Source organism: Falco cherrug, chromosome 8, assembly GCF_023634085.1.
Source record: "Falco cherrug isolate bFalChe1 chromosome 8, bFalChe1.pri, whole genome shotgun sequence".
Taxonomy (NCBI): Eukaryota; Metazoa; Chordata; class Aves; order Falconiformes; family Falconidae; genus Falco; species Falco cherrug.
In genome coordinates, this window is record NC_073704.1 from 17,698,695 (window position 1) to 17,723,764 (window position 25,070).

General features: G+C 43.2%; 1 protein-coding gene across 1 annotated transcript in view; it reads left to right on the top strand.

Annotated features, from left to right (window-relative positions):
• Window positions 1–25,070, top strand: part of TTN (titin) — a 238,711-nt gene that overhangs the window by 41,909 nt on the left and 171,732 nt on the right. The window contains exons 44-71 of the mRNA XM_055719331.1: window positions 11,093–11,371; window positions 12,484–13,047; window positions 13,485–13,766; window positions 13,865–14,143; window positions 14,512–14,790; window positions 14,890–15,168; window positions 15,293–15,580; window positions 15,701–15,979; window positions 16,080–16,361; window positions 16,466–16,744; window positions 16,855–17,133; window positions 17,228–17,506; window positions 17,626–17,913; window positions 18,014–18,292; window positions 18,428–18,709; window positions 18,838–19,116; window positions 19,260–19,538; window positions 19,644–19,922; window positions 20,049–20,336; window positions 20,534–20,812; window positions 21,021–21,302; window positions 21,894–22,172; window positions 22,282–22,563; window positions 23,076–23,354; window positions 23,480–23,767; window positions 23,974–24,252; window positions 24,354–24,632; window positions 24,735–25,013. Coding sequence (XP_055575306.1) covers window positions 11,093–11,371; window positions 12,484–13,047; window positions 13,485–13,766; window positions 13,865–14,143; window positions 14,512–14,790; window positions 14,890–15,168; window positions 15,293–15,580; window positions 15,701–15,979; window positions 16,080–16,361; window positions 16,466–16,744; window positions 16,855–17,133; window positions 17,228–17,506; window positions 17,626–17,913; window positions 18,014–18,292; window positions 18,428–18,709; window positions 18,838–19,116; window positions 19,260–19,538; window positions 19,644–19,922; window positions 20,049–20,336; window positions 20,534–20,812; window positions 21,021–21,302; window positions 21,894–22,172; window positions 22,282–22,563; window positions 23,076–23,354; window positions 23,480–23,767; window positions 23,974–24,252; window positions 24,354–24,632; window positions 24,735–25,013 — 8,148 coding nt within the window. The remainder of the gene's footprint in view (window positions 1–11,092; window positions 11,372–12,483; window positions 13,048–13,484; window positions 13,767–13,864; window positions 14,144–14,511; window positions 14,791–14,889; window positions 15,169–15,292; window positions 15,581–15,700; window positions 15,980–16,079; window positions 16,362–16,465; window positions 16,745–16,854; window positions 17,134–17,227; window positions 17,507–17,625; window positions 17,914–18,013; window positions 18,293–18,427; window positions 18,710–18,837; window positions 19,117–19,259; window positions 19,539–19,643; window positions 19,923–20,048; window positions 20,337–20,533; window positions 20,813–21,020; window positions 21,303–21,893; window positions 22,173–22,281; window positions 22,564–23,075; window positions 23,355–23,479; window positions 23,768–23,973; window positions 24,253–24,353; window positions 24,633–24,734; window positions 25,014–25,070) is intronic.

The window sequence follows — 25,070 nt, forward strand, 5'->3', positions numbered from 1 at the left end:
AGATGGTACCACATACAGATACTCTATCCTGGGACATCTTGAAGTCACCATTTATGGAAGTGAAAGGGCAAACACATGCCTCTAAGCAGTCTGCTCTGGCAAGTGAGTGTGAGGATTCACAATTTTTCATTCCTATGTCACCTGTGGTGCAAGGCGGGAGTCATGTTTACGTGGAGGAGAGCAAGGCCTCTGCCTGGGAGGCAATGTCTCCTGATGTGCCTCTTGTAGAAGAGCCAAGTGTGCCTGACCTGCAGAATATCATTACAGGCACACCCACAAAGGAGCAGTTTGGCTTTTATGACTTCTGTACAGAACAGCAGCAGGAGGAACAGGCCAAGGAGCAAGAGAGATCAGTTGATATTGAGCAGGGCATCAAGGTTGATCATCCTTATAAAGAAGAAAAAATTGATGCTAAGGAAGCCACACACTGGGAAATGCACAATGATGGACAAGTACTGCAAGAAACGGAGTCTGATGCAGGCAACTCTTGTTTGGACCTAATTCTCACTCCTGGCGTAGAAAACTCAGGTCAGGATTTTACTGAGGAAGTTGAAGTTCACCTAGAAGAAGTGCATTTTAAAGAGCAGCCATTGCCATCTGAGACTGATGAGACCAATATCACATTTGATCTGAAGAAGTTTGCAGAGTCTTTCCCAGCTGCAGCGACTGTGGACACAGAACAGGCACAAACCCCCACAGCTCTGGAGAGTGTGAAGGTAGGAGTGACTGGGCTTGTTTTTGCTGCGCACCAATGTGATGTGCCTGTGGAAGAGATATCTCTGAGTGAGGAGCTGCATCAGACCTATGGGATGCAGCAGGAGGAGGTCAGTGCCCAGGAAGAAGCACAGCCAAAAGAAGCCAGAAGTGCTGATTTGCAAATCTCTAATGGGGACCGTGGCAGCATCATGGTATCTGCTGAAGAGGGATCTTCTGCTGAAGAAATTAATGAGTCAGAAGTGTGTGTCTGTGGCAAGGATTCACTTGAAGGGCAAACTCACAGTTTTCTGGGGGAGTCGAGAGCAGATTTCCAAAGAGGAGTGCAGGAAACACGTGTGTGGGAGAGTGGGGAACAACTGGAGACTACAGACTCCCAAAGTGAAAGCTTTATCATTGACTTGAAAAAAGCTGCACATGAAAAGAAACCCCAGGCTGGACATCAGGCTGAAGAGGAAGAAGTTTCTGGGATAGTAAAGGTCTTTGAGACAGGAATGAGCAGCTCCACCTGTGAGGTAGAAAGCACAGTTTCTCTTGAGGAGATGGTCAGGGACACCCAACAGGAACTAAACACAACCAAGGGCTTCTCTTTTGGGCGACTCCTGCTTGGTTTGATAATGGATGATCCTGTTGCACAAAAGGAGCAAAGGAAGGATTCTTGGGGCAAGAAGAGGACTCCTACTGAGGAAGCTTCTGAGAACAGCCTGGATGGAAAAGGACTGTTGGAGGATATTTCTGCAGGTCCAGAGCCCAGTGCTGTTCAAACGTCAGAGCTGGAGCCTGACTTGTGCCTAGCCAAGTATTTAAGGTCAACTGGGATGCAGGAAACTCCAGATCTCAAAGGGACAGTTCAGAAGGAGCAGCAAGAGACCATCACTTCACTGGAAGTGGAGGAGGTTACCTTCAACACAGTTTACGACTATTACAACAACCAGCAGGAACTTGTACGGCCCTTCTCTCCTGAGTCGGAAATGTCTATAGAGCTGGAGAGTGGGAGCGGAGAGGAGTCACCTGATTCGGACCGCTTCTACACACCTCCTTCCTCAGTGGAGATCTTTGAAACTGCTTCATCAGCATCCTACCACACACCACTTAGCACGCCTGAGCACTACTCCACACCATCTGAGGGGTCAGAGTACAGCACACCACCCGAGCGCTACTCCACACCATCTGAAGGCTCAGGGTACAACACGCCACCTGAGCGCTACTCCACACCATCTGAGGGCTCAGGGTACAGCACCCTGTCCGAGCACTACTCCACACCATCTGAAGGCTCAGTGTACAGCACACCACCTGAGCACCACTCCCCCTCCAAGGGTTCAAAATGCAACACACCCTTGGAGCTCTACTTCACACCTTCCGAGGGACCCTGCTCTGCATCAGGGGACAGCACACCACCAGAGTGCTACTGGACCCCCACTGGGGAGTATATGGATGCCCTGACCATGCTTCCCCTCTGTGAGAGAAGGCAGCAGCCTCCGGACCAGCCACAGGCTGAGGTGTTTAGGACCCCCTGTGAAGCCCTGGAGCCATCAGGCAGGGAGATGCCACCTGCATTCCTCAAGGCATTGAGCAAGAGGAGGCTGTATGAGGGCAGCACGCTGAGCTTTGTGGCTGAGGTGGTGGGTGTGCCCAAGCCAGGGGTGAAGTGGTATCATAATAAATCATTGTTGGAGCTGGATGAGAGAGTGCAGATAGAGCAGGATGGTGACAAATTTTTCCTGGAGATCACTAACATGCAGAAAGCTGATGGAGGACAGTATTTGTGCCATGCAGTGAACATTGTTGGGGAAGCTAAAAGTATCGCCCAGGTGGAAGTTTTGTCTGAAGATGGGCGGTCACTAGCACTGCCACCTCCTGTCACACATCAGCATGTTATACACTTTGACTTGGAGCAAAACACATCTTCAAGGTCACCTTCACCACAGGAAATCCTCCTAGAAGTGGAGCTGGATGAAAATGAGGTGAAGGAGTTTGAGAAGCAGGTCAAAATCATAACCAGTCCCGAATTTAGCCCAGATAAGAAAAGCATGGTGGTTTCCCTGGATGTTCTTCCACTTGCCTTGTTGGAGCAAGCTGCAGGCTTGGCCACAGAGGAGAATGAGGATGTAAAAATCGATTTCCAAGTAACTGAAATGCCTCCCCGCTTTGCTGTGCCCTTTGCTGATGTCAAGGTGATAGAAGGCTTGGAAGCAGTGTTTGAATGTGTGGTAACAGGTACTCCTGTGCCAGTAGTGCAGTGGTTCAGAGGCGACGCCTGTGTGACGCCTGCCACAGGGAAGTATTTTGTGAGTCAGAAGGAGGGACTTCACACTCTGAAGGTCCAAAATGTAGGTCCTTCTGATGGTGGCTGGTATCGCTGTCGGGCAGTGAATAGGCTGGGAGAAGCAGTGTGCAAAGGCTCCCTTGTAGTCATGGTTCAGCAGGGAGCAAGTGCTAACGTGAGAAGTGAGAGTGTCACGGGCAGTGAACCACACAGGCCCCGGAAGTGTGACATGCTTTTGAGTAAGACTGTGAGCCCAGGTGACCATTCAGAAATAGAGCTGGAGCTTGAGTTTGAGCCGCATGTAGATGACTCAGAGAAAGCAATCCGTCTGCTTGCAGCGACTCAGGAAGACCAGGACGTAGAAGGCAAGAAGTGTGTCAGCGTTAGTTTTGATGTGTTTGCAGAGCCATCCCAAGAGGAACGGGTTGAGTTCAAGGCAGAGGACTCTGAGAGCTGCAGCTTTGAGTTCCAGGTCACAGAAACCCCTCCCAAATTTCTGAGGCTCATTTCTGACTATAGTACATTTGTAGGTGCCTCAGCATGCTTCCAGTGTCTTGTTACTGGTTCCCCCCACCCCAGTGTCCGCTGGTACAAGGATGGGGTGTTGCTGGAGGGGGACAGGTACTGCATGCAGGAAGAGCAGGGGGGCTCTCATAGCCTTACTATTGAAAACTTGATGCAGAATGACAGTGGGCAGTACAAATGTATAGCTACTAACAGGGCAGGGATTGCTGAGACTTGTGCTGTGTTAACATTATACTAAATTTCCATAATTTATTTTAGAGTCTCTTTTGAAACACTAAATGTTTTTATGCTGTTGGTCACTGCAGGTAAAAATGCAGCACTCATTTTAGGGGCATTGTTTTTCATCTCTTTAGGGATGGAAACCACTCTGGGCATATTTCTGGCTCACTTAATTGGGTAATTCAAGTGAGATTTCATCTGTGCGTAGGCTTTGTGCACACTTTCTGCACCGAGGTATATTTCAGGCTTTTTCCAAGCTCCTTACCCATTCTTGTAAAGATATTGTAATTGAAATTCATTTATTTAGGACTGATTTTTTTTTTCATATAGTGTACATATTTCTGTTTGTTTGTAGTAGTGCAATCATTATTGTTTTATGTAGGCTAGAAATTACCTGAAAATGTAGAAACCAATTTTTCTCATAACGTAAAGGAATGGAATACTAACTTCCACTTGCTGTTTAGTTTGGTTATAGTTAAACTGGTATTCCCCCTTCTCACAATGTTGTGTCAGAACATGTGAGACTCACTGATTCAAATCCTGTGTTTACAGTTTCTATCACTGCAAAATTCTTACATCCATGGGCCTCATTCTACTGACTCATGGAATTAAATGACTTGTTTTTCAAGTCAATAGAAATATGCTGTTGCAAAGAAAAGCAACATAATGGGTAGAAAATGAAAGTTTTGCATTAGTAGAGACTGGACAGGATTTTTTTCTCTATTACCAAGTAATAAACATGAAAACATATTTTGTACTGTATCTTTAGAAGTTAAAGGGAAAGGAGAGGGAGCATAATAAGTCAATGATGTAACTGTAAATTCATTAAAATAATTTTAGTTGTCCCCGTATTCCAGTGTCATTCATAAATAATACTTAGTAAAAAGTGAGAGATTTTTATGCAGTATTCTTGTTTCACATTAGAAATAAGTCTATACATTTTCCTCTTTTCTTTTTTAAGTTAGTGACAGTTAAGTGTGCTATGTGTCAAGATGGCCAGAAATAAGTAGAATACATTCAATTAACTGTGGCATTTTCTCAGCAGAAGAGATTTTTATGTTAATGTTCTCAATTTGAGTATATATTTTTGTATTTAAAATAACGATAATATTTAGGAGAAGGAATCAGCAGTAGCTGACATAATTAAATCAGAACTAAATCTATCTGACGTAAACGGTAACTTAATTAGGAAAAATATGCTAAAAGTATGAAAATTATTAATTCATGTTTATCAGAAGTTAATTCTCTAATGCATGTGCCAGCTTTCCATTTACCTATATGTCAAGGTGAAACCTTGAGTTCAACAACCCTAAGCAAAAACTAGTTTTGCTTTGATCACACCTGTTCATGAGGATCTTCCCGTTATTTACAGATTACTGTCAGTTGCCTTGCAAACTGCTTTAAGGCACATGGTGATGTTAAGCATAAAAGAACTATTCCTATAGTACATTCAATTATATTGAATCATATTCCTATTTCTGAGTTTGATGTGTCCTCATGCTGAGGTCAGGATGCCTCAAAAACTCAATAATATTTTAAGACTATCCCATCGCTCATCTGGGATAGTAATTTTTGATCAAAAGATTCACTTTGCATAATTGTGTTGCCTGATAAAAACTTAAAATCAGGAGTGGCAAGTTCTAATAACCCAAAACTTGGGGAAAATGACCGGAGTGGTTAGGCTAATACCAATGTGTCACTTCAGGTTTTTTTCCAGTTGTGAGCCCATGATAAATATTTAAGATTTGTACATTGCTAAAAGGCAGAGATCATTGTGATTTCTCATAGGAAATGGTGGTAGGAAAAAGAAGCATGAGTGCCTGACACTGTTGTGTTGGGAAAGAATTGCTTCACGGTGTGTCCTTAATCCATTCCTTATGTAGATGTGTAGCACTAACCAATTCATTAGATGGCAGAGGTCCCTGGGGAAGTTGGCATGAATTCTCTGATGTTACATGTCAGTTGTAATATGAAGGGTCTTTTAGGTCCAAAGCTAAAGAGGTCAGAGGCCCTTTGGTTAGGTCCTAAGCAGTTATGACTTATGTTTAATTTGCATGTAAATGAACTGGTATTTTCAGTAGAAACAAGCCCATAACTTGTCTTTGAAACCATAAGCTAAACAGGTCCAAGTTTGTGTTCACATCTGAAATATTATATGGCCAAGCATCTTTATCTCTACCTGCGTAGTAGTGTTTGTGGTTTATGTAAGTTTAAAAGTCTTGTTTTAACTTTCATACATTAGCCAGGAGCACTGTCATGGGCTTATGGAGATACATCATCTCACCTAAGCTACAATGATATAAATCTGGAGTAATTCTAGTTTTGAATAAACTTACTCTGAGGCAACTGGTGTAGCTTAGGGCCATGACTGACCATCTCTCTTCAAAATTTTGTGCTTTCATAGGAATTACAAAACTCACTATTTCATTGCCAGGTTTAATGTTGTCTTCATTTCTACAAAGTATCTTAAGAAAAGATGAATTATGTTTGTCACCAATGTGTATTGAATGTTAACATGTATAGTTAATTTGTGAAATAAATATGTAAATGATTTAAGTCCGTCGCTTCTTGTAATTTATTAATTTCACAGACAGCTAAAATATGAAGTATTTGTATAGTTTTTCTGTCATAAATACCCAGGAACACACAAAAGTGCATTAAGTTTTGCCACACTCCTGTATATAAAGCATTCTCATCTGTATTAGCACAGATTCCATTCTGCAATTTTAATACTTTATTATGGGCCCAATTCTACCACCCATTATCAAAATTCAGTAGCACATTGTATTTCCGGGGAAACTGTCCTATTTTTTTAATAAGACTGGTAGGTTGTACTAAATACTGGTATAATTTTTATTCTTTTTTTTTAACCTAAGCATCTCTTCTCTGTATGCACTGTGCTGTGTCATGTATAATATGGTATTTGTGGCAAGATTAATAATTGCTAAAACCAATGAGAAAGAATTGAGTATGGCATATTCTGTTCTTTATAGTTGTTATTGGAGTGCAGCAAAAATTATCTCACAAGGAGTTTTGGAATTTAAGGCACTGTAATTGAGAAGCTTATCGAGGTTCACTATTAGAGTGACTAGCACAAAACATCAACATCCACTCACACTTCTTTTAGTCTTTTTTTAACTCTCATATCTTTCCAATGTCAAATACTGTGGGCCTTAACTGAGCAAAATTGACTCAGTGAAGACAACAGTATTTGGTTTGCAAAGGTTTTCTCTGCGCCGTGCTTGTCATGGATAGCTTGTTCTGTTCCTGGAAGTCTCAGATTTCCCTGATGTTTCTAGTGTCAAGTGTCTGCAAAGAATGGCATGTTCTGACATCTGCTTCCTCTCATTTTTAAACTACCAATAGAACAAAGGGGTCAAACCCACAAATGTCTAAATTCACAAAGGCAAGAAAAAACCCCAAACCTTAAAGTGCTCTGTCCTCTTTTTCTGGGGTATTGTGGGAGTTTTTAATAGACAACATTGTGACATGGAGGAGTTTAAAAGCAGAGATTTAAATCAGTGACATTAAATCAAGGATGCAAACTTGTGATTGTAGTAATAATAGTGTTGTAAGCATACAAGCCTAATGACAAAAAACAGGACAAAGCTGGTAAGGAAGAGGTAGTATTTTAGTGTGTTAGACAAAAGAAAGAGTCAGAAGTTATACTAACTGCACCAGAAGAAAGGTTGGTATGCCAAAAAGTTTGTGGTGTTTTCCAATCCTAATTCTGGCATTCTGCTTCTTGGTGTTCTGAATTAAACCAGGGTCTTAGCACTGCTCTGCTGTACCTGTTTTTATGAGTGTATGTACAAATATGTATGGCACGTACCAATTTAATTATATTTGTGAAATGCACCAATGTTTCTTGACTGTTACTTGCACTGTACACCCCGGGGGTATGCCTAACCGATACTGTGATGTCAGGTTTAAAGAGACTTATTGATCCAGACGGGAAGTTCATGAGTAAACTGATACCACAGCATGTCTTGCCGGTTTTAGCAGGTGTATATTTGACAGAAAGAGGACCTGATGTTCATTGTTAACTGCTGTATACTATTGAGAAAACCTCCAGATATACAGAAATAGTTGCACTAACACTGTTTATTGCTATCTACAAGTGTTCTCTTAAACATTCTAGTAAAACTAAACAATTTTTTCCCATACAGACATCGCTAGCTCTCTTATTGTGTCTTCTGAGGAAGGAAGAAGTGAAGGCTACAGAAGCGGCCTTCAGTTGCCTGATAGAGTGAAAATACTTGAATTTGAGCCTGAAAACCCAGTTTATTCCAGCAAAGCAAAGATGAAAATGGGGGAGGAGGGGGGAGAAGCCCCTGTTTTCCTCAAACGGGTCTCAAATGTTGAAGTCTGGCAGGGAGATGTAGCTAGGCTCTCTGTAACTGTTACTGGCAGCCCCACACCCAAAGTCCAGTGGTTTTTTGACAGTATGAAGCTAACCCCATCCATGGACTGTAAGTTAGTATTTGCTGGCAATGACCACAGCCTCATCATCCCATATGCAGCTGTGCAGGATGAGGGTGAGTACACGTGCGTGGCCAGCAATGTACATGGTGAGACTGCATGCAGCGCCCACCTCCACGTGCGGCAGCGGACAGCAGGGGTCCCTTGCTTTGCCAGGGAGCCAGACAGTGTGCGGTGTGCACCAGGCTTCAGCGCTGTCTTTGAATACACCGTGGCTGGGGAGCCATGCCCTGATGTACTGTGGTTCAAGGGGAGTGAGCAGCTCTCCTCTGATGCACGTTGTTCTGTTGTTCACCACCCTGATGGCTCAGGCTCCCTGACGGTGCAGCAGTGCACAGAGGAGGACACCGGACTCTACACGTGCAGGGCGGTGAATGTGCTGGGCGAAGCCACATGCTCTGCCGAGCTCCTTGTGCTGCCTGAGGAACATGCTGTATGCAGGCAGAGCCCAACCTTGCAGCACTCCGCAGTAGCAGAGGACCAAAGCCCCCTTTCCTATGAGGAGGCTGGCGATCTTCCTGCCATGGAAGGAGCGCTCAGCCTTGAGGCCATGAGGGAACCTCCAGCCCTCCTTCAGCTCCAGATGAGCCAAGCAGAGCATGTGCTGCCCAGGGAGGACATCTTGCCTAGCCTGCCACCAGCTTGCGAGGCTGCACAGAGTGTTGAGGAGATGCTCACCCAGGTGGCCACAACACAAAGGAGCAGCAGGCTTCTGGCAGAGTCACTGCAAACCCTCCCTGCTGGCCCCCAGGGTGTGATGCCTGCAGCAGTGAAGGAGACACAACTGCCAGGCTGCCTTGGGACTGTAGCTGCACAGATACTCTTGCCCAAAGAGCAAGTAATTTGCAAGGCAGCAGAGCAAAAGGCTGCTCTGAAGACAGAGGCTTCTCAAGTCCTTCTACAAGTGTCAAGCACCACTGAGAGCCATGCCACAGATGGTGAGCACATCCAGATCCTTGAGGACTTCCAGGCAACACAAGGTGACCTGCAAACTGAACCGAGATTTCCCTCTGAATTGGCCTTCACTGAGGGCCAAGCTGTCCCCCTGGAGAACATTTCTTCCCTGGAAGCGGCAGAGGAAGATTTTGCTGCAAGAATCCATGAGGGACAGGCTGTGAGATTTCCCTTGCTGCTAGAAAACCAGCCCCTGGAGGAGGAACATATTGTCAATCTTGCCAGCCCGCTTAGACAGTATCCAAGGGAAGAGAGACAGCCCCATGAAAAAATGTATGCTCACCAGCTCCAGCTAAGCCAAGTCCTCAACAGTGAGAGCCAGCTTGCTGCTCAGATCCCCAAGAGCAGCAACTTAGACATAAAGCTTCAAATTAGAAATGCACTAAAAGCTGCAGTGGTAAGTGAGGAAAACCTCTTGTTTTCAGAATGGTTGGCTGATAAGGAAAATGTTGAAGTACAGACAATAAACATCACCAAGGAACACAAACACACCCTATGCACCTATGTTGTGACCGCAGGAGGACTTAGTCCCATAGAAATCCCAGTCCCCTTGGGAGAAGTCAGCATTCAGACAACTGACCAGCAAATGGTCTTGAAGGAGGCTTTCTATTCTCTTATTTGTGAAGAAAAACACCTCTGGACAGATGAAAAATCCAAAGCATTGCCAGTCCATTCCAGTTCACTTCTTTCAGGAAAAACAAGTGATGAAACATCTTTGCTGAAGCCCCAGCAGGCTGAAAGGACTACAGAGGCAGAAATACCCCTGGAGCAGCCTTTGTCTGCACAAGTAGTCAACACTGTCACTGGGCATGGTCAAATCAAGGATGTGGGTGCAGCTGCAGCCTCTGCTGATGTAACCTCCACAGGTGTTCCCATTGAGACATCCACAGAAATACTGAAAAGGAGGGAGAAAAGGGAAGAAATACGTGAGCAAGAGGGTAGAGAGTGTCTGGAAACTAGACCTAGGAAGCCAGAGGATGAGCTGGACAAAGAGAGTTATCCCATCATACACAGCAACCTGGTTGACACTGTTGTGGAGGAAGGGGAGAGTGTCAGTCTGGTGTCTGTCATAACAAATGTCAGAGAGGTAAACTGGTACTTTGAGGGTAAACTGGTGTCTTCAGGCGACAAATTCAAGTGTTTGCAAGATCAGGACACTTACACACTAATAATAAGCAAAGTGTGTGGGGAGATTCACCAAGGAGAGTACACCTGTGAGGCGCTGAGTCAAGGTGGAAAAAGATCAACAGCAGCAAAACTCACAGTTATTAAAAGAGGTTGGATTATGGGATAAATGCTGCCTTTGTAATACACTACTAATGAAAATGCCCTACGATGTGTCTGTATTTTTGGATACAGATACAGTATTAATATCATCATGGCACTAATCAGAAGGCCCCCTTTCTCTTTGGATTTATCGTCTCCTTTTACCACATTGCAAAGTCTCCCACTTCCCTCACCTCAGTCTTTGGCCAGGAACTTTGTTGCTTCCTATTCTCATCACACAAACATGGTCAGGACAAGCTGTATCTCAGTCCTAACCATTTCTCCCATTGTTGCCTGTGAAGTGAACCTGCTGTTCTCACAGCTGCACCCCCTCTCACTCTTTAGAGTCATTGCAGTTTCAACACAATTTCTCATTCACACCATTTCTCACAGCTTCAGGATAGTGTGGTGTATGTTTGTATTGCATTGTTATTGTGCATCACTATTATTGCACATTGTTTTTCCAGTGTCACTGCTGTGTTTCCTGATGTCAGTATGCACCATAACACTGTCTGTCTGCTAAGCCTGGTACTGCTTTCAATTCTTATATTTTTTCTTTTGCAGTCACTTTATGTGGATTGCAAGTAAATCACTTCCCCCTTCCCCAGTCAGTCACTTCACTGTTACTTTCCAGAATGTCAGCTTCCTCTCTGCTTCTGATTTCAGTTGCACCGATCCTGAGGAGAAGGCTCGAACCTCTGGAGGTGGCTGTAAATCATGTGGCCAAATTTACCTGTGAGGTAGAGACTGCTCCCAACGTCAAATTCCAGTGGTACAAAGCCGGCAGAGAGATATACGATGGGGACAAATACTCCATTCGTACCTCCAACTACCTCTCCATGCTAGAGATCCCGAGGCCTCAGGTTGTTGACTGTGGAGAGTATAGCTGTAAGGCTTCCAACCAGCATGGCAGTGTAAGCTCTACAGCCCTTTTAACAGTAACTGGTAAGTACAGACTTCCAAGCACTATGCCACAACATATCTTGGTATATTGTAAGGCTTTCACTGCTATACTTACACATGTGTATGGTAGGGCTCTTGATTGCCGTTGTTGTAATAATCCATACCTAATTTTGGAGGTGCAAGTATACAGAAGAAACACTTTTTGAGAATGCTGCTTTTATGTGCTTTCTGTACCTAGATAAGGGAATCGGTATGAAAAGTTTCAGAAGGGAAGAAAGAAGGGGGAAAGAGGAAGCAGGAGGAACTAGACTGTCAACCAAATAGAATTGCTTTGTGAATACATTCTTGAAGAAGGTTTATTTAAATTTCAGGCAACAAGAAAACATACACTTTAAATCTGATTTCTTTGGTGTAATAGTCACTGTGTGATTATCCTAGCACTCTGTGTTTATCCTGCAGTTATACTTGTGAGGCAGGGCAGGCTATGCAGCTACACATACCTGAACGTGTGTGTGTCACGGCCAGAGGGAAACTCTGTGTGATTAGGGGTGTAAATCTTGTTAAACAAACAAAAAAGGATTTAAAGCTGTTTCGATTTACAAACTTTTTTGTCTCTTGAAAGCTATACAATTCTTTTTTTTTTTTTTTTTTTTTTTTTTTTTCCTCCTTAAAAAAACCCAACAGTATCTTCTGGGCTTTTAGCGCTTGTTACTTTTTTAATCTGACTTTTCTCTTTGTTGGAGGAGTCTTTATGTGGTCTTTGCTAAGTGTCAGATGCTAGAGACTAAAGAAAGATGAACAAACTGTAAAATGCTTGCAAACTTGTCCATCTTGAGGGAACAGTGCACAAACATGTCAGTCTTGGGGGAGGAAGTTCTGGCTTTCAGTTTATTTTCCTTTATTTTGTACATTGCTTCAGAGATTCAAAATGCCTTCAAGCTCTGGAGCAATATACAGACCCAAGAAGTACAAACCCAAAAGCTAAAGTTCATCATCTTTAACATGTCTTATCTTCTTTACTGATGTCTTCTTTTGCTTAAGAGCGTCCAGTGACAAACTGGCCCCCCTTGCTCTCTGTCCCTGGCAAATGTGGGGAAAGAGCGTAAGCCCTGGTCCTCACCTCTCGATAACATTTTAACACTTTTGTTTTGCAGAAGCACTTCCACCAACGTTTCTTACCAGACCTGAATCTATCACTACTTTTGTGGGCAAAAATGCCAAGTTCCTGTGTACTGTTTCGGGCACTCCAGTCATCGACATCGCCTGGCAGAAAGATGGTACAACCATTTCACCTTCAGACCACCACAAGATCTCCAAAGTGGAAAATAAACATGTATTAGAAATCTCCTCTGTCACCACCAGTGACAGAGGGGTTTACACTTGCAAAGCTTCCAACAGGTTTGGGGCTGACATTTGCCAGGCTGAAATGGCCATTATAGACAAGCCTCACTTCATTAAAGTTTTGCAGTCAGTGCAGTCAGCAGTCAATAAAAAAATACGTCTCGAATGTCAGGTAGATGAAGACAGGAAAGTAACAGTAGGGTGGACAAAGGACGGAAACAGGATCCCTCCAGGCAAAGATTATAAAATTTTCTTTGAAGACAAAATAGCCTCACTTGAGATTCCCCTGGCTAAGCTCAAGGATTCAGGCCATTATATGTGCACTGCCTCAAATGAGGCAGGAAGCAGCTCCTCTTCTGCCAGCGTCACTGTTAGAGGTAAGATAGTCCTACATGCTGTTTACCTTCGCTCTTCTTGGGGTCCCCATTTCTTCTTTTGCAGGCAAAAGATTTCTTTGGGCTGAAATCACACTTTGAACTCTTCTCAGACCTGCCATCAGGTGTCCATTCACCTCTTGTTTCCCCTGCTGCCTTCAGGTGCACTGTGTTGCTTCAATATTTCTTTCACCAGCCAGATCCAATAATTGCTTCTGCATGCAGGGGAGAGATGGATGGAGAGGGCAACAGAAACCACAAGAACTGTAGCTGAGCAAACATTATGTTGATCTTTTCTGAAGTCATGCTTTGTTCTTGCACTAGCAACCAGTCTTTCAAAGCTTTGTATTTCAGCCTTTTCTTCCCCTCCTCTTCCCCTCCTCTTCCCCTCCTCTTCCCCTCCTCTTCCCCTCCTCTTCCCCTCCTCGTTCCCTTTTCAGAACCACCATCCTTTGTGAAGAAGGTCGATCCGTCTTACTTACTGACCCCAGGTGACTCTGCACGCCTTCAATGCAAAATCAAAGGGTCTCCTGAAATCCAGGTTACTTGGTTCAAGAACAATAAGGAAATCCGTGAAAGCAACACACAGAGGATGTCCTTTGTCAATTCTGTGGCTGTGTTAGATATTTTGGATATGAAAGTTGATGACAGTGGGAGCTACTCGTGTGAAGCTGTAAATGAAGTTGGAAGTGACAGCTGCACCACTGAAGTAGTTGTCAAAGGTCTGTTCTTGCTGCTGCCAGTCACATTCTTGAGAAAAGCCTTCCCTTCATTTTTTTGGGGGACATGGTTGACTAATTCTTTCTCGCTGCTTTTATAGAGCCTCCGTCTTTCATCCGAACGCTTGAACCAGCAGAGGTAGTGAAGGGAACAAACACCGTTCTTCAGTGTGAGGTTGCTGGGACCGGACCATTTGAGATTAGCTGGTACAAAGACAAGAAACAGATTCGCAGTAGTAAAAAATACAGGTTGACCTCTCAGAAAGCTGTTATTTCTCTGGAGGTGTCCTCATTTAATAGTGCGGATGTCGGTGAATATGAATGTGTGATAGCTAACGAAGTCGGGAAGTGCATGTGCAGTGCAACATACATCTTGAAAGGTCAGTGGGAGAGAGAAAACTCCACTTACTGAAGAGATTGGCAAATGCCTCTCATTTCTTAAAATGCCTTTTCCTTGGATTTGTGGGTGGCTAGGGAGGGTGGGGAGGGAAAGTATCTTCTTCTCTTAAAATTCTACATATATCTTAATACTTATCTGTCATCAAACCTGTGAATTTGAAGGACATTGAACTTAAAGGGCCATGCATTAGCTCCCAGCTGGGGAATGCAGCCCTTCTTGCCTGCTCTTTAGCTGAACTGCGCCATGTAGTGCACATACTGTCTTATAAAACTGTCTTTAAGCAGCAGATTTCATGGGATGGTGTCACAGCAGCTGAGTATTTCTTTTTGCCTCTTTTCTTTGAACCAGAACCTCCATCTTTTGTTAAGAAAATCGAAAATGTCACAGCTCTGGCTGGAGACAGTATTACGTTACAGGCTGTGGTAAAAGGGTCAGAGCCTATTTCTGTGATGTGGATGAAGGGCAAAGATATTATTCAAGATGATAACAAAGTGAGAGTGACATTTGAACATGGTCTAGCAATGCTGCAAATGACTGGTGTCCAGCTGAGCTCTGGTGGCAAATACACTTGTGTGGCTGAGAATGATGCAGGAAGTCAATCTTGCTTTGGTGAACTAGCAGTGAAAGGTCAGTGGAAGAGTGCTGTGATCCCTGCATTGTCTCCCACCTGAGAGGAAGAGCAATTTCCTTTTGTCTTTTAACACCAGGTATTTAATTCTGTTGTAGAACCGGCCAAAATCATTGAAAAAACTGAAATGATCCAGGTAACAGCAGGGGAACCAGCCATTTTGGAATTCACTGTCACAGGCACTCCAGAGCTAAAAACCAAATGGTTCAAAGATGGAAGGCCACTACCTGCCAGCAAAAAATATAGGATCAGCTTTAAAAATAACGTTGCCCAGCTAAAGTTTTATGCCACCGAAATGCAGGACAGTGGCGAGTACACCTTTGAAATATCCAATGATGTGGGCATCAGCTCTTGTACTACCAGCTTCACTGTGCTAGGTTGGTACTGACTCTTCACAAAGAGCCCTACTATTCTGCTCTGAGTCCAACAGGGCCAGAAGCAGAACTGCATGCCTATTTTGCTCATGTGTTTGTTTGTTTCCCTTTTCTTCACTCTCAACAGATCGCACTCTCCCTCCCTTCTTTACTAAACCACTGAAGAATATTGACAGCATCATTAGCACCTCGTGCCGCCTAGATTGCAAAATTTCAGGCTCTCTTCCAATGACCGTCTCTTGGTTTAAGCAGGACACTGAGATCACTTCAAGTGCAAAATACACAGTGTATTTTGCAGAAGGCTCTGCATCTTTGGAAATAAAACACCTGGATGCAAGTGATGCTGGGGTCTACATTTGCAGAGCCACAAACTCTGCTGGTAGCAAAGAGAGCAGTAGCACTTTGTTTATAAAAGGTTTGGCAATTTATTTCACATTTATTGGAGTTTTACTTTTCATGTGATAATACTTTTCTTCCCTAAAGTTCAGGCCATGTGTCTTACTCTTGACAATTGTTTCCTTTCAATGCAATCTAGAGCCACCCAGCTTCATTGTAGAACCACAGTCCCAAGATGTACTGCCTGCATCAACTGTACGTTTCAAAGGCACATTTAAAGGCACAACACCACTGACTGTGAAATGGTTTAAAGGTGATGCTGAGCTGGCGACAGGAGGAGCCTGCTACATTATGACAGAAGCATTAGCAAGTTACTTGGAGCTTTATGCAGTCAAACCAACAGACTCAGGAAAATACACCTGCAAAGTCTCAAATGTAGCTGGTTCAGTAACATGCAGTGCAAACTTGTTTGTAAAAGGTTTGCATTCTTACTCTCTTTCAAACTTTCAGCTGCTGGATTGACCCAGTGGCACTCTTTCCTGCTGTCTTTGTCCTGAACACTTTTCTTAAATCCACAGAACCTGCTGCCTTCAAGGAGAAGCTAGAGCCAACCTATCTGGTAAAGAAAGGTGGATACGCTGAGCTGAGCTGTGAAGTCACTGGTACTCCTGAGATTAAAATCACATGGTTCAAGGATGATAGAGAGCTGAAAGCGAGTGACAAATACAGGATGTCTTTTGCAAAATCCTTGGCAATACTCCAAGTTACAGAAGTTGAGACTGAAGACAGTGGGGAATACATTTGTGAGGCCAAAAATGATGCTGGAAAAGATATTTGCAGTAGCGTTGTTACAATCAAAGGTGTGTGTGACATCCAGCCACAGAGTGTCTTTTAAACTCAGTGCAGTTTTAAAGGCTTCCAAAATATGATTAATACAAACTTTACTTTCTCTTTTGCACTGCAGAGTCACCTTATTTTAGCAAGGAGTTTCAATCCATGGAAGTCTTGAAGGATTCTGATGTGGTTTTGGAGTGTGAGGTGCTTGGCACACCTCCATTTGAAGTGTTTTGGGTGAAAGATGATAAACCTGTGCGGAGCAGTAAGAAGCACAGAATAAGCATTGAGAAAGCTTTGATTAGCCTCCACGTTTTCAGGTTTGATGCTTCTGATGTTGGCGAGTATCAGTGTAGAGTAACCAATGATGTTGGAAGCTGCCTTTGCAGTTCGGAGGTCAAACTGAAAGGTTAGTGCAAGGTGCAGAACACCACTGTCATGCTCTTATCCCAGTGTCATTTCCATACCATGCTGTCATGCACCAGACCCCCACTGACATAGCCACTTTCTTTCTGCTAGAGCCCCCACAGTTCTTGAAGAGGATAGAAAACATCAGTTCTCTTCGAGGGGGCACGGTCGTGTTTCAGGCCACTGTTAAAGGCTCCTTGCCCATCACTGTGTCCTGGCTGAAAGACAATGATGAAGTGATCGAAGACAACAATATCAAAATGACCTTTGTGAACAATGTTGCCACTCTTCTGGTGAGGTCTATTGAACTGAAACACGATGGGAAGTATTTCTGTCAGGCTAAAAATGAGGCAGGAATTCAGAGGTGTTCTGCTCTGCTGACTGTCAAAGGTTGGTCCTACCCTGAGGGCTTGCAGTGATCTCAGATGGTTCCCTTACAATTTTTGTGGATGCCCTTAACACTCTGTTTCCTTGTTTACAACAGAGCCGGCTACAATTGTGGACAAGGCCGTGTCAATAGATGTGACTGAGGGAGACCCAGCAACCTTGCAGTGTAAATTTTCGGGAACAAAACATATTACAGCCAAATGGTTCAAAGATGGCAAGGAACTGACATTAGGCCCAAAATATAAGATCAGTGTTACAGATACTGTCTCAGTCCTGAAGGTGCTTTATGCAGAAAAGAAAGATAGCGGGGAATACATTTTTGAGGTTCACAATGATGTTGGGAGCAGTAGCTGTTCTGCCAGCATTAATGTCCTAGGTGTGTATAGGCTTTCTTTTAACATTCTTTTTACATACAGAATCTTTTTTTCTTCAGCTGACATCTGCCACAATCAAGGCTGAATTTCATACTTTGTCTTTTTACTCTGTCTTGGATAGATCTCATTATACCACCTAAATTCACCAAAAAGCTCAAGAAAATGGACAGCATAAAGGGGTCTTTTGTCCACCTGGAGTGCATCGTGTCTGGTTCACATCCTATAAGTATCCAGTGGTACAAGGACGGCCAAGAAATAACAGCAAGTGAAAAGCACAAATACTCTTTCCATGATAATACTGCATTTTTAGAAATCAATAATCTGGAAGGCACAGACAGTGGCTCTTACACCTGTGAAGCAACAAATAAGGCAGGAAGCAACCAGTGCAGTGGGTTCTTAACAGTCAAAGGTTTGAGCTCCTTCTTCGTCTTGTGTTAGGTTTCTAATTCGTAATTTTGGAATCCCTGTATCTCTGAGTAATCCTCTTTCTTCCTTTTCACATGTTATAGAACCACCGTATTTTGTGGAAAAACCCCAGTCCCAAGAGGTTGTGCCCAATGCTAGGGTTCAGTTCAAAGCACTGGTGAAAGGATCTACACCTCTGCAGATAAAGTGGTTTAAAGACAGTCAGGAGCTCCTCTCTGGAGCCAATAGATCTGTCTGGAAGGATGACACATCTAGTGTACTGGAGCTCTTCTCAGCTAGGACATCTGACTCCGGGAACTACACTTGCCAGATAAGCAATGATGTGGGGACTGCAACGAGCAAAGCGGCTTTGTTTGTAAAAGGTGTGCGACCCAATGTTCTTATCTTTGTAGTTCTGATTTTTCTGTGCAGTTTTGGGGGAGGGGGTAGGAAACCCTTGTATTTCTTTAAACCACCTTGAGTATTATAAAGACTCACCTTTTCTGTCCATCTTCTAGAGCCCCCCAGATTTATTCAGATGCCAACTTCTGTAGTAGCCTTGCGTGAAGGACAGTCCACCACTTTTGAGTGCCAGGTAGTAGGCACACCAGAGATCCACGTCACATGGTACCTGGATGGGAATGAAGTGACTGACCAAGCTAAGTATGGCATCTCCTTCATAGATGGTTTAGCCACTTTGAAAGTCACTCAGGCCAGAGTGTTGGATAGTGGGATTTATGTTTGTGAAGCCCACAATGATGCAGGTAGTGAGAGCTGCAGCGTCGAACTGAAAGTGAAAGGTTGGTTTTTAACATCTTGTCATCATCCAGCTATGCCACACAGCTGGGGTGATAGAGCAGGGGAGACTTCTTCTCCCCTCAAAAGCTTTCAAGGTTACTGTCTGCTTTCCCCTCATTCTTCTTTGTAGAGCCTCCAACGTTTGTTCGAGAGTTGAGTCCCACCGAGGTAGTGAAGGGTTTGGAGGCCACACTCGAGTGTGAGGTGACTGGTACTCCTCCATTTGAGGTGAAGTGGCTGAAGAACAATAAGGAGATGTTCAGCAGCAAGAAATATGCCATCTCCACCAAAGAATCAGTATTTACTCTTAACGTGACTAACTGTGATGCCTCAGATGTTGGTGAATATCAGTGTATTGTATCAAATGAAGGTGGGAGCTGTTCTTGCAGCACAAGGCTCAGCTTGAAAGGTCAGTCTTGTAGGAAGCATACCCGAAATATTTCATCCCCTAGCTAAACTGTAGTGTCTAGGGTGACTTCACATGGTCTCTCTTTCCCCTCTTCCCTTTCCATGACTTCTCTTCCAAACAACAAACAAAACCTCACATCACAGAACCACCGTCATTCATCAAGAAGCTGGAGAACGTCACTAGCATTTTGAAAGGTACTGCAGTCTTCCAGTGCGTCATAGCAGGTGCTCAACCCTTATCTGTGTCATGGATAAAAGATGAGAAAGTACTGGAAGATGATGAGCACCACCAGATTACTTTTGAGAACAACGTGGCCACACTGAAACTTACCAGTGTCGACCTCAGCCACAGAGGGAGATACACCTGCCAGGCAAAGAATGAGTCTGGTGTGGAGAAGTGCTTTGCTTTGCTTTTTGTACAAGGTGTGTACAAGGTGTAACCCTTTAAGCTCATCCTTGATAAGTATTTGGAAAGTCAGTCCCCTATCTGTGTAGCTAACTGCCATTTTTATACACTTTATACCTCAGAGCCTGCACGGATCATAGAAAAGGCTAAATCACTTAAAGTCACTGAAAGAGACCCCGTGACTTTGGAGTGTACTGTGGCTGGGACACCAGAGCTCCGAATAAGATGGTACAAAGATGGCAAACAGCTCCTGCCCAGTAGATACTACACAATGAGCTTTGAAAACAACGTGGCCAGTTTCAGGATTGAGCCTGTATCAAAGGAGGATAGTGGTACATACAGTTTTAAGGTTGAAAATGACTTCGGAAGTAACACCTGTGAAGCTGTTCTGACTGTGCTAGGTTTGTATTGTCATTTGGCAAATTCGCTAGTCCAGCAGAGAGGGAGTGAAAAAATAACAATATATGTTTGTGAAAGATAAGCAAGAAGGTAACCAGTATGGTTTTGCCATTTTTTCTGTTGGACAGATCAATCAATTCCTCCTGCATTTATCAAAAAGCTAACCAAAAAGGATACTGTTCTGGGATCTTCTATCCAAATGGAGTGCAAAGTCTCTGGGTCACTCCCTATTACTGCAAAATGGTTTAAGGATGGAAAAGAGATAACTGACAGTGCAAAATATAGAAGCCTGTGCCATGAGAACACTATGTCACTCGAGATTGCTAATCTAGAGCTGGAAGACAGTGGAAATTATACATGCAGTGTCTCTAATGTTGCTGGGAATGATTCTTGCAGTGCTGTCCTGACTGTGAAAGGTTTGAAACTCTTTTACTACTACTTCTTATTTGTGATAGATGCTGGGAAAATGTCTTAAATCTTATGGTAACATGCCACTCTTACACCTCTTAATATGAATGCTGAAAACTTGGTCTCCATGCTTACCTCACTGATTTTCTTCATTCTTCAGCATTTGTGATGTAACTGAGTATTTATTTTTTCTTAAAAACTGCAGAACCACCAAGCTTCTTAGTAAAGCCTGAAAGCCAGCAAGTCATCCCAGAGTCCACAGTGGAGTTTAAGGCCGTACTAAAAGGAACACCACCCTTTACAGTAAAGTGGTTCAAAGAAGACTTAGAACTTGTATCTGGTCCAACTTGTTTCATTGGGATTGAAGGGTCAACTGGGTTCTTAACCCTCTATTCAGTGGATACTTCTAGGAGTGGGCACTACACTTGCCACATTTCAAATGACGTTGGCAGTGACTCTTGCACTACAACATTGATGGTAACAGGTGTGCACTCTTTCTTGTTGTGTTGCAGTCTTTTCATCTATTTCTTTTCTTTCTTTTTTTGCCAAGCCCACCTCAGTGATCTTTGATATACCACCAAGTGAATTCCTTACCCTGTGTTTGCAACCCACAGTTGTTTGGCTCTTTTCCCTTGTCTTTTCTTTCCAGTGTTAATTCAGACCTTTCTGACCCCACTTTTTTGGTTTTTTAGAACCACCCAAGTTTGCTAAGAAGCTAGAGGTGGCAAAAGTAGTCAAGCAGGGTGACTCAGCCCGGCTTGAGTGCAAAGTAAGTGGATCTCCTGAGATGAAAGTGGTGTGGTTCAGGAATGACCATGAAATTGTTGCCAGTGAAAAATTCCGGACATCATTCATTGACTCTGTGGCTGTGCTTGAAATGAATCATCTCAGCACTGATGAGAGTGGTGACTACATCTGTGAAGCTCACAACCCCGCCGGCAAGGCCAGTTGTAGTACCAAAGTCACAGTGAAAGGTTAGCTGTCCTTTTGTTCTCTGACTCCATCCTATTTTTCGCTGGTGGTTTTATCCCTTGGGAATCTTCAGGAACATTAGATTTGTTTATCATTTCAGGACTGTCTTTTTTTTCATGTCATATTTGTTCCTTGATGCCCCCTCTGCCAGTGCCCACACAAAAGAGATGTTCTTAATGCAGATGAGTCCTAAGCTAGGTGTTTGCCAGTTCTATGATTGTCAACATCCAAGACATATATCATAGTGGAAATTGTTGTATAAAGAAGCTGAAATACAAAGAAAAACAGACCCAAACTGATCAGTGTCGGTTTTACACCCTGTATTTGACACTATTACCAGCTAAATGAGACCCGTATCCTCTTTGCCAAGGGTCACCCCTCCATTTACCTTTTGTACAGAGAAGCTAAAAGCTCTGAATGCTTACCTACCTGCAAGATCATTTCATAATGTGCCCAGAAAATGAGGAAAGTCCTTGCCCATTCTGTTGATTTTCTCAGCAGTCTTGTTGTGTAGAAGCAGGTGTCAGTAAACTGTTTGTTGGCTAAATAACTCCAGACTCCTTTCTAAAAATGTTCCTTTCTTCCCTTGTTAGAACCTCCTGTCTTTAGCAGGAAGCCTTCTCCAGAAGACATGCTCAAAGGAACTGAGGTTAGCCTGGAATGCGAGATTTCAGGAACACCACCTTTTGATGTAACCTGGTACAAAGACAGGAGACAAATCCGCAGTAGTAAGAAGTATAAGGTTACAGCCAAAAATTACCATACAAGCGTTCACATTCTCAATGTTGAAGCTGCAGATGTTGGTGAATATCAGTGCAAAGCACAGAATGATGTAGGAAGTGACACTTGTTTTTGCACTGTGAAGCTGAAAGGTAAAGTATTGGCACAATATGCCTTCTGCAGTGCTCCCAATGGTACTGCATTGCTCTTCTTTACTTAGATACTGTGAGTACTTACTGTAACTGCATATTTCTTCTTCAGAGCCACCAAAATTCTTGACTAAAATAAACAGCGTGACTGTTGTGGTTGGTGAACCAGTAGAGTTACAAGCAAGAGTGGAGGGCTCCCAGCCAATTTCTGTGCAGTGGCTTAAAGACAAAGATGAAATTATTAGAGAAAGTGAAAACACGAAGATCACATTTATGGAAAATATTGCAACTTTACAATTTTTGCGCACAGAGACAAGCAGTGCTGGAAAATACATCTGTCAGATCAGAAATGATGCTGGAAGTCGCGAGTGCATGGCTACCTTAACTATTCTAGGTTGGTAAAAAGCACAAGTTCATAAACCATTTTTTTAAAATCAGGAACTTGGCTAATTAGTACCAGCTGTGTGCTTTGCTTATGTCCCTGAGTTCAAAACAATCAAAACAGAGAATTTTTGTGTTCCCAACAAGCAGTAATCAGGTTCCTTATTTCCAGTTGTCTGGGGATAAAGGTGGAAGAAACCACAGGCCTCTACAGTGTGATGGGATACAGTTGACTGCATTTTTAAGTCCTCTTCTGCTCACACCTGCTTGGAGAGGGACAGAAAGTTGCTTTTTTTCCCCTAGGAGCTTAAAAATATTTTTACTTCAGTTTGGAGAGCATCTGAAATCTTCAGTTTAGGGTAGAATAAAGGGTGGAAAAAACAGAGCTGAAAAAATTCCTCAGTCCAGCAAATTGAGACATCCTTAGTATCAAATGTGTAAGCCCCATCTCACAGTGCTATAATAATTACAGCTAGTACTGACCAAATCCTGTTTTCACTACACATTACCCATCTTTCCTTCCAGAGCCTGCAGTCATTGTAGAGAAAGCAGAGTCAACAAGAGTTACTATAGGAGACACCTGTACTTTGGAGTGCAAAGTGGCAGGCACGCCAGAGCTTTCCACTGGGTGGTTCAAGGATGGCAAAGAGCTGACCAGCAGCCAAAAATACAGAATTACATTCCTCAATAAAGTATCTACGCTTAAAATTATGGATGCAGAAAAGGAAGATGGTGGATTGTACACTTTTGCAGTGCAGAACGACGTGGGGAAGAGCAGTTGTACAGCATCAGTTGATGTTTTAGGTTGGTTGGGCAGCTTGTCTTCTGTCTTTTACAAAAACTTTTGTTCAGTTATATTCTCTTTTCTTTCTTCACTTCCTTCCCTCCTTTTCTCTCTAACCATAGATTTAATATGTTTTCTCATGCAGATCGAATCATTCCTCCTTCTTTCACAAGAAAATTAAAGGAAACCCCTTGTGTCCTGGGTTCCTCAGCATTGCTGGAATGCAAGGTGTCGGGTTCACCTCCTATTTCTGTTACCTGGTTCCGAAATGGACTTAAGTTAGTTAATGGGGAAAAACATCAAATCTCCTTTTCAGATAACCTATGTATTTTAGAAGTGAATTCACTAAGTGACTCAGATACTGGAACTTACACCTGCAAAGCTACCAACGTAGCTGGTTCAGATGAATGCAGTGCTGTATTGACTGTACAAGGTCAGTATATGATGGTCAGAAAGCCCTCTGAGCTATTCTTTTCTCTTTCTCTTTTGAAATTGCCTATGGTCTTTTGTAAATATACTCAGGAGCAATTATTGACTGGAAAATAGAGATTTTGTTCTTTGTCTTCAGTTGGTGTATGGAAATACCAGGGTTATGCTGTAGCAACCTGTCTTACCTCTCTTTTTCTCTTGTGTGTTTAGAACCACCTTCTTTTGAGACAACACCAGAGCCTCTGGATGTCTTGCCAGGCACAAGCATCACTTTTACATGTGTTATCAGAGGAACTCCTCCTTTTAAGGTGAACTGGTTTAGAGGGGCCAATGAGCTTGTGCCAGGGGACAAATGCAATATCTACTTAGAGGACTCCACTGTCGAGCTTGAGCTATTTGACGTAACTCCTCTCCAAAGCGGAGAGTACACTTGTCTTGTCACTAATGATGCTGGCAGGGCAAATTGTACAACACACCTTACAGTAAAAGGTTTGTGAAGATAGCGTCTCTCTATTTACCTTAAAATATTGTTTCCTTCCCTCCATTTGCCCTTATGTTCTCAACATTTGTGACTTCTTACCTTTCAATAGAGCCAGCTGTCTTTGTGAAGAAACTGAGCGATCAGTATGTGGAGCCTGGCAAGCCCATCATCCTGGAGGGCACTTACACTGGCAGCCTGCCCATCTCTGTAACGTGGAAGAAGAATGGCCACACTATCGCTCAGTCTCAGAGGTGTAGCATCACCACCACAGAGAAATCTTGCATCCTGGAAATACTTGACAGCACCAAAGAAGATGCAGGAGGATACACTTGCCATGTTGAAAATGAGGCAGGAAAAGATGTTTGTGAGGCTGTAGTCTCTACCCTAGGTGTGTGCTCACTTTGGTTCTTTTTCTTCCCTGTTCTTTCAAGTGTATGCTTACCAAGGCCTGGCACTATAATGAGTCTTTCTAATTGCTTCTCTGTTTTAGAACCTCCCTATTTTGTTACACACCTGGAACCTCTTGAGGTGTCAGTTGGGGATTATACAACGTTGCAATGCCGTGTTGCTGGAACACCAGAAATCACTGTGTCTTGGTACAAAGGTGATAGCAAGCTCAGGTCTACTCCTGAGTACAAAGTGTTCTTTAAAGACAATGTTGCTACACTTATTTTCAACAAAGTGGTTAGCAACGACAGTGGAGAATATATCTGCAAGGCAGAAAACAGTGTAGGAACTGCATCTACAAAGGCTCTCTTAACAGTTCAAGGTGATGATTTTATATTAGTTTTCTACAAATTCTTTTTCTCTTGCAAAACTATAAAAA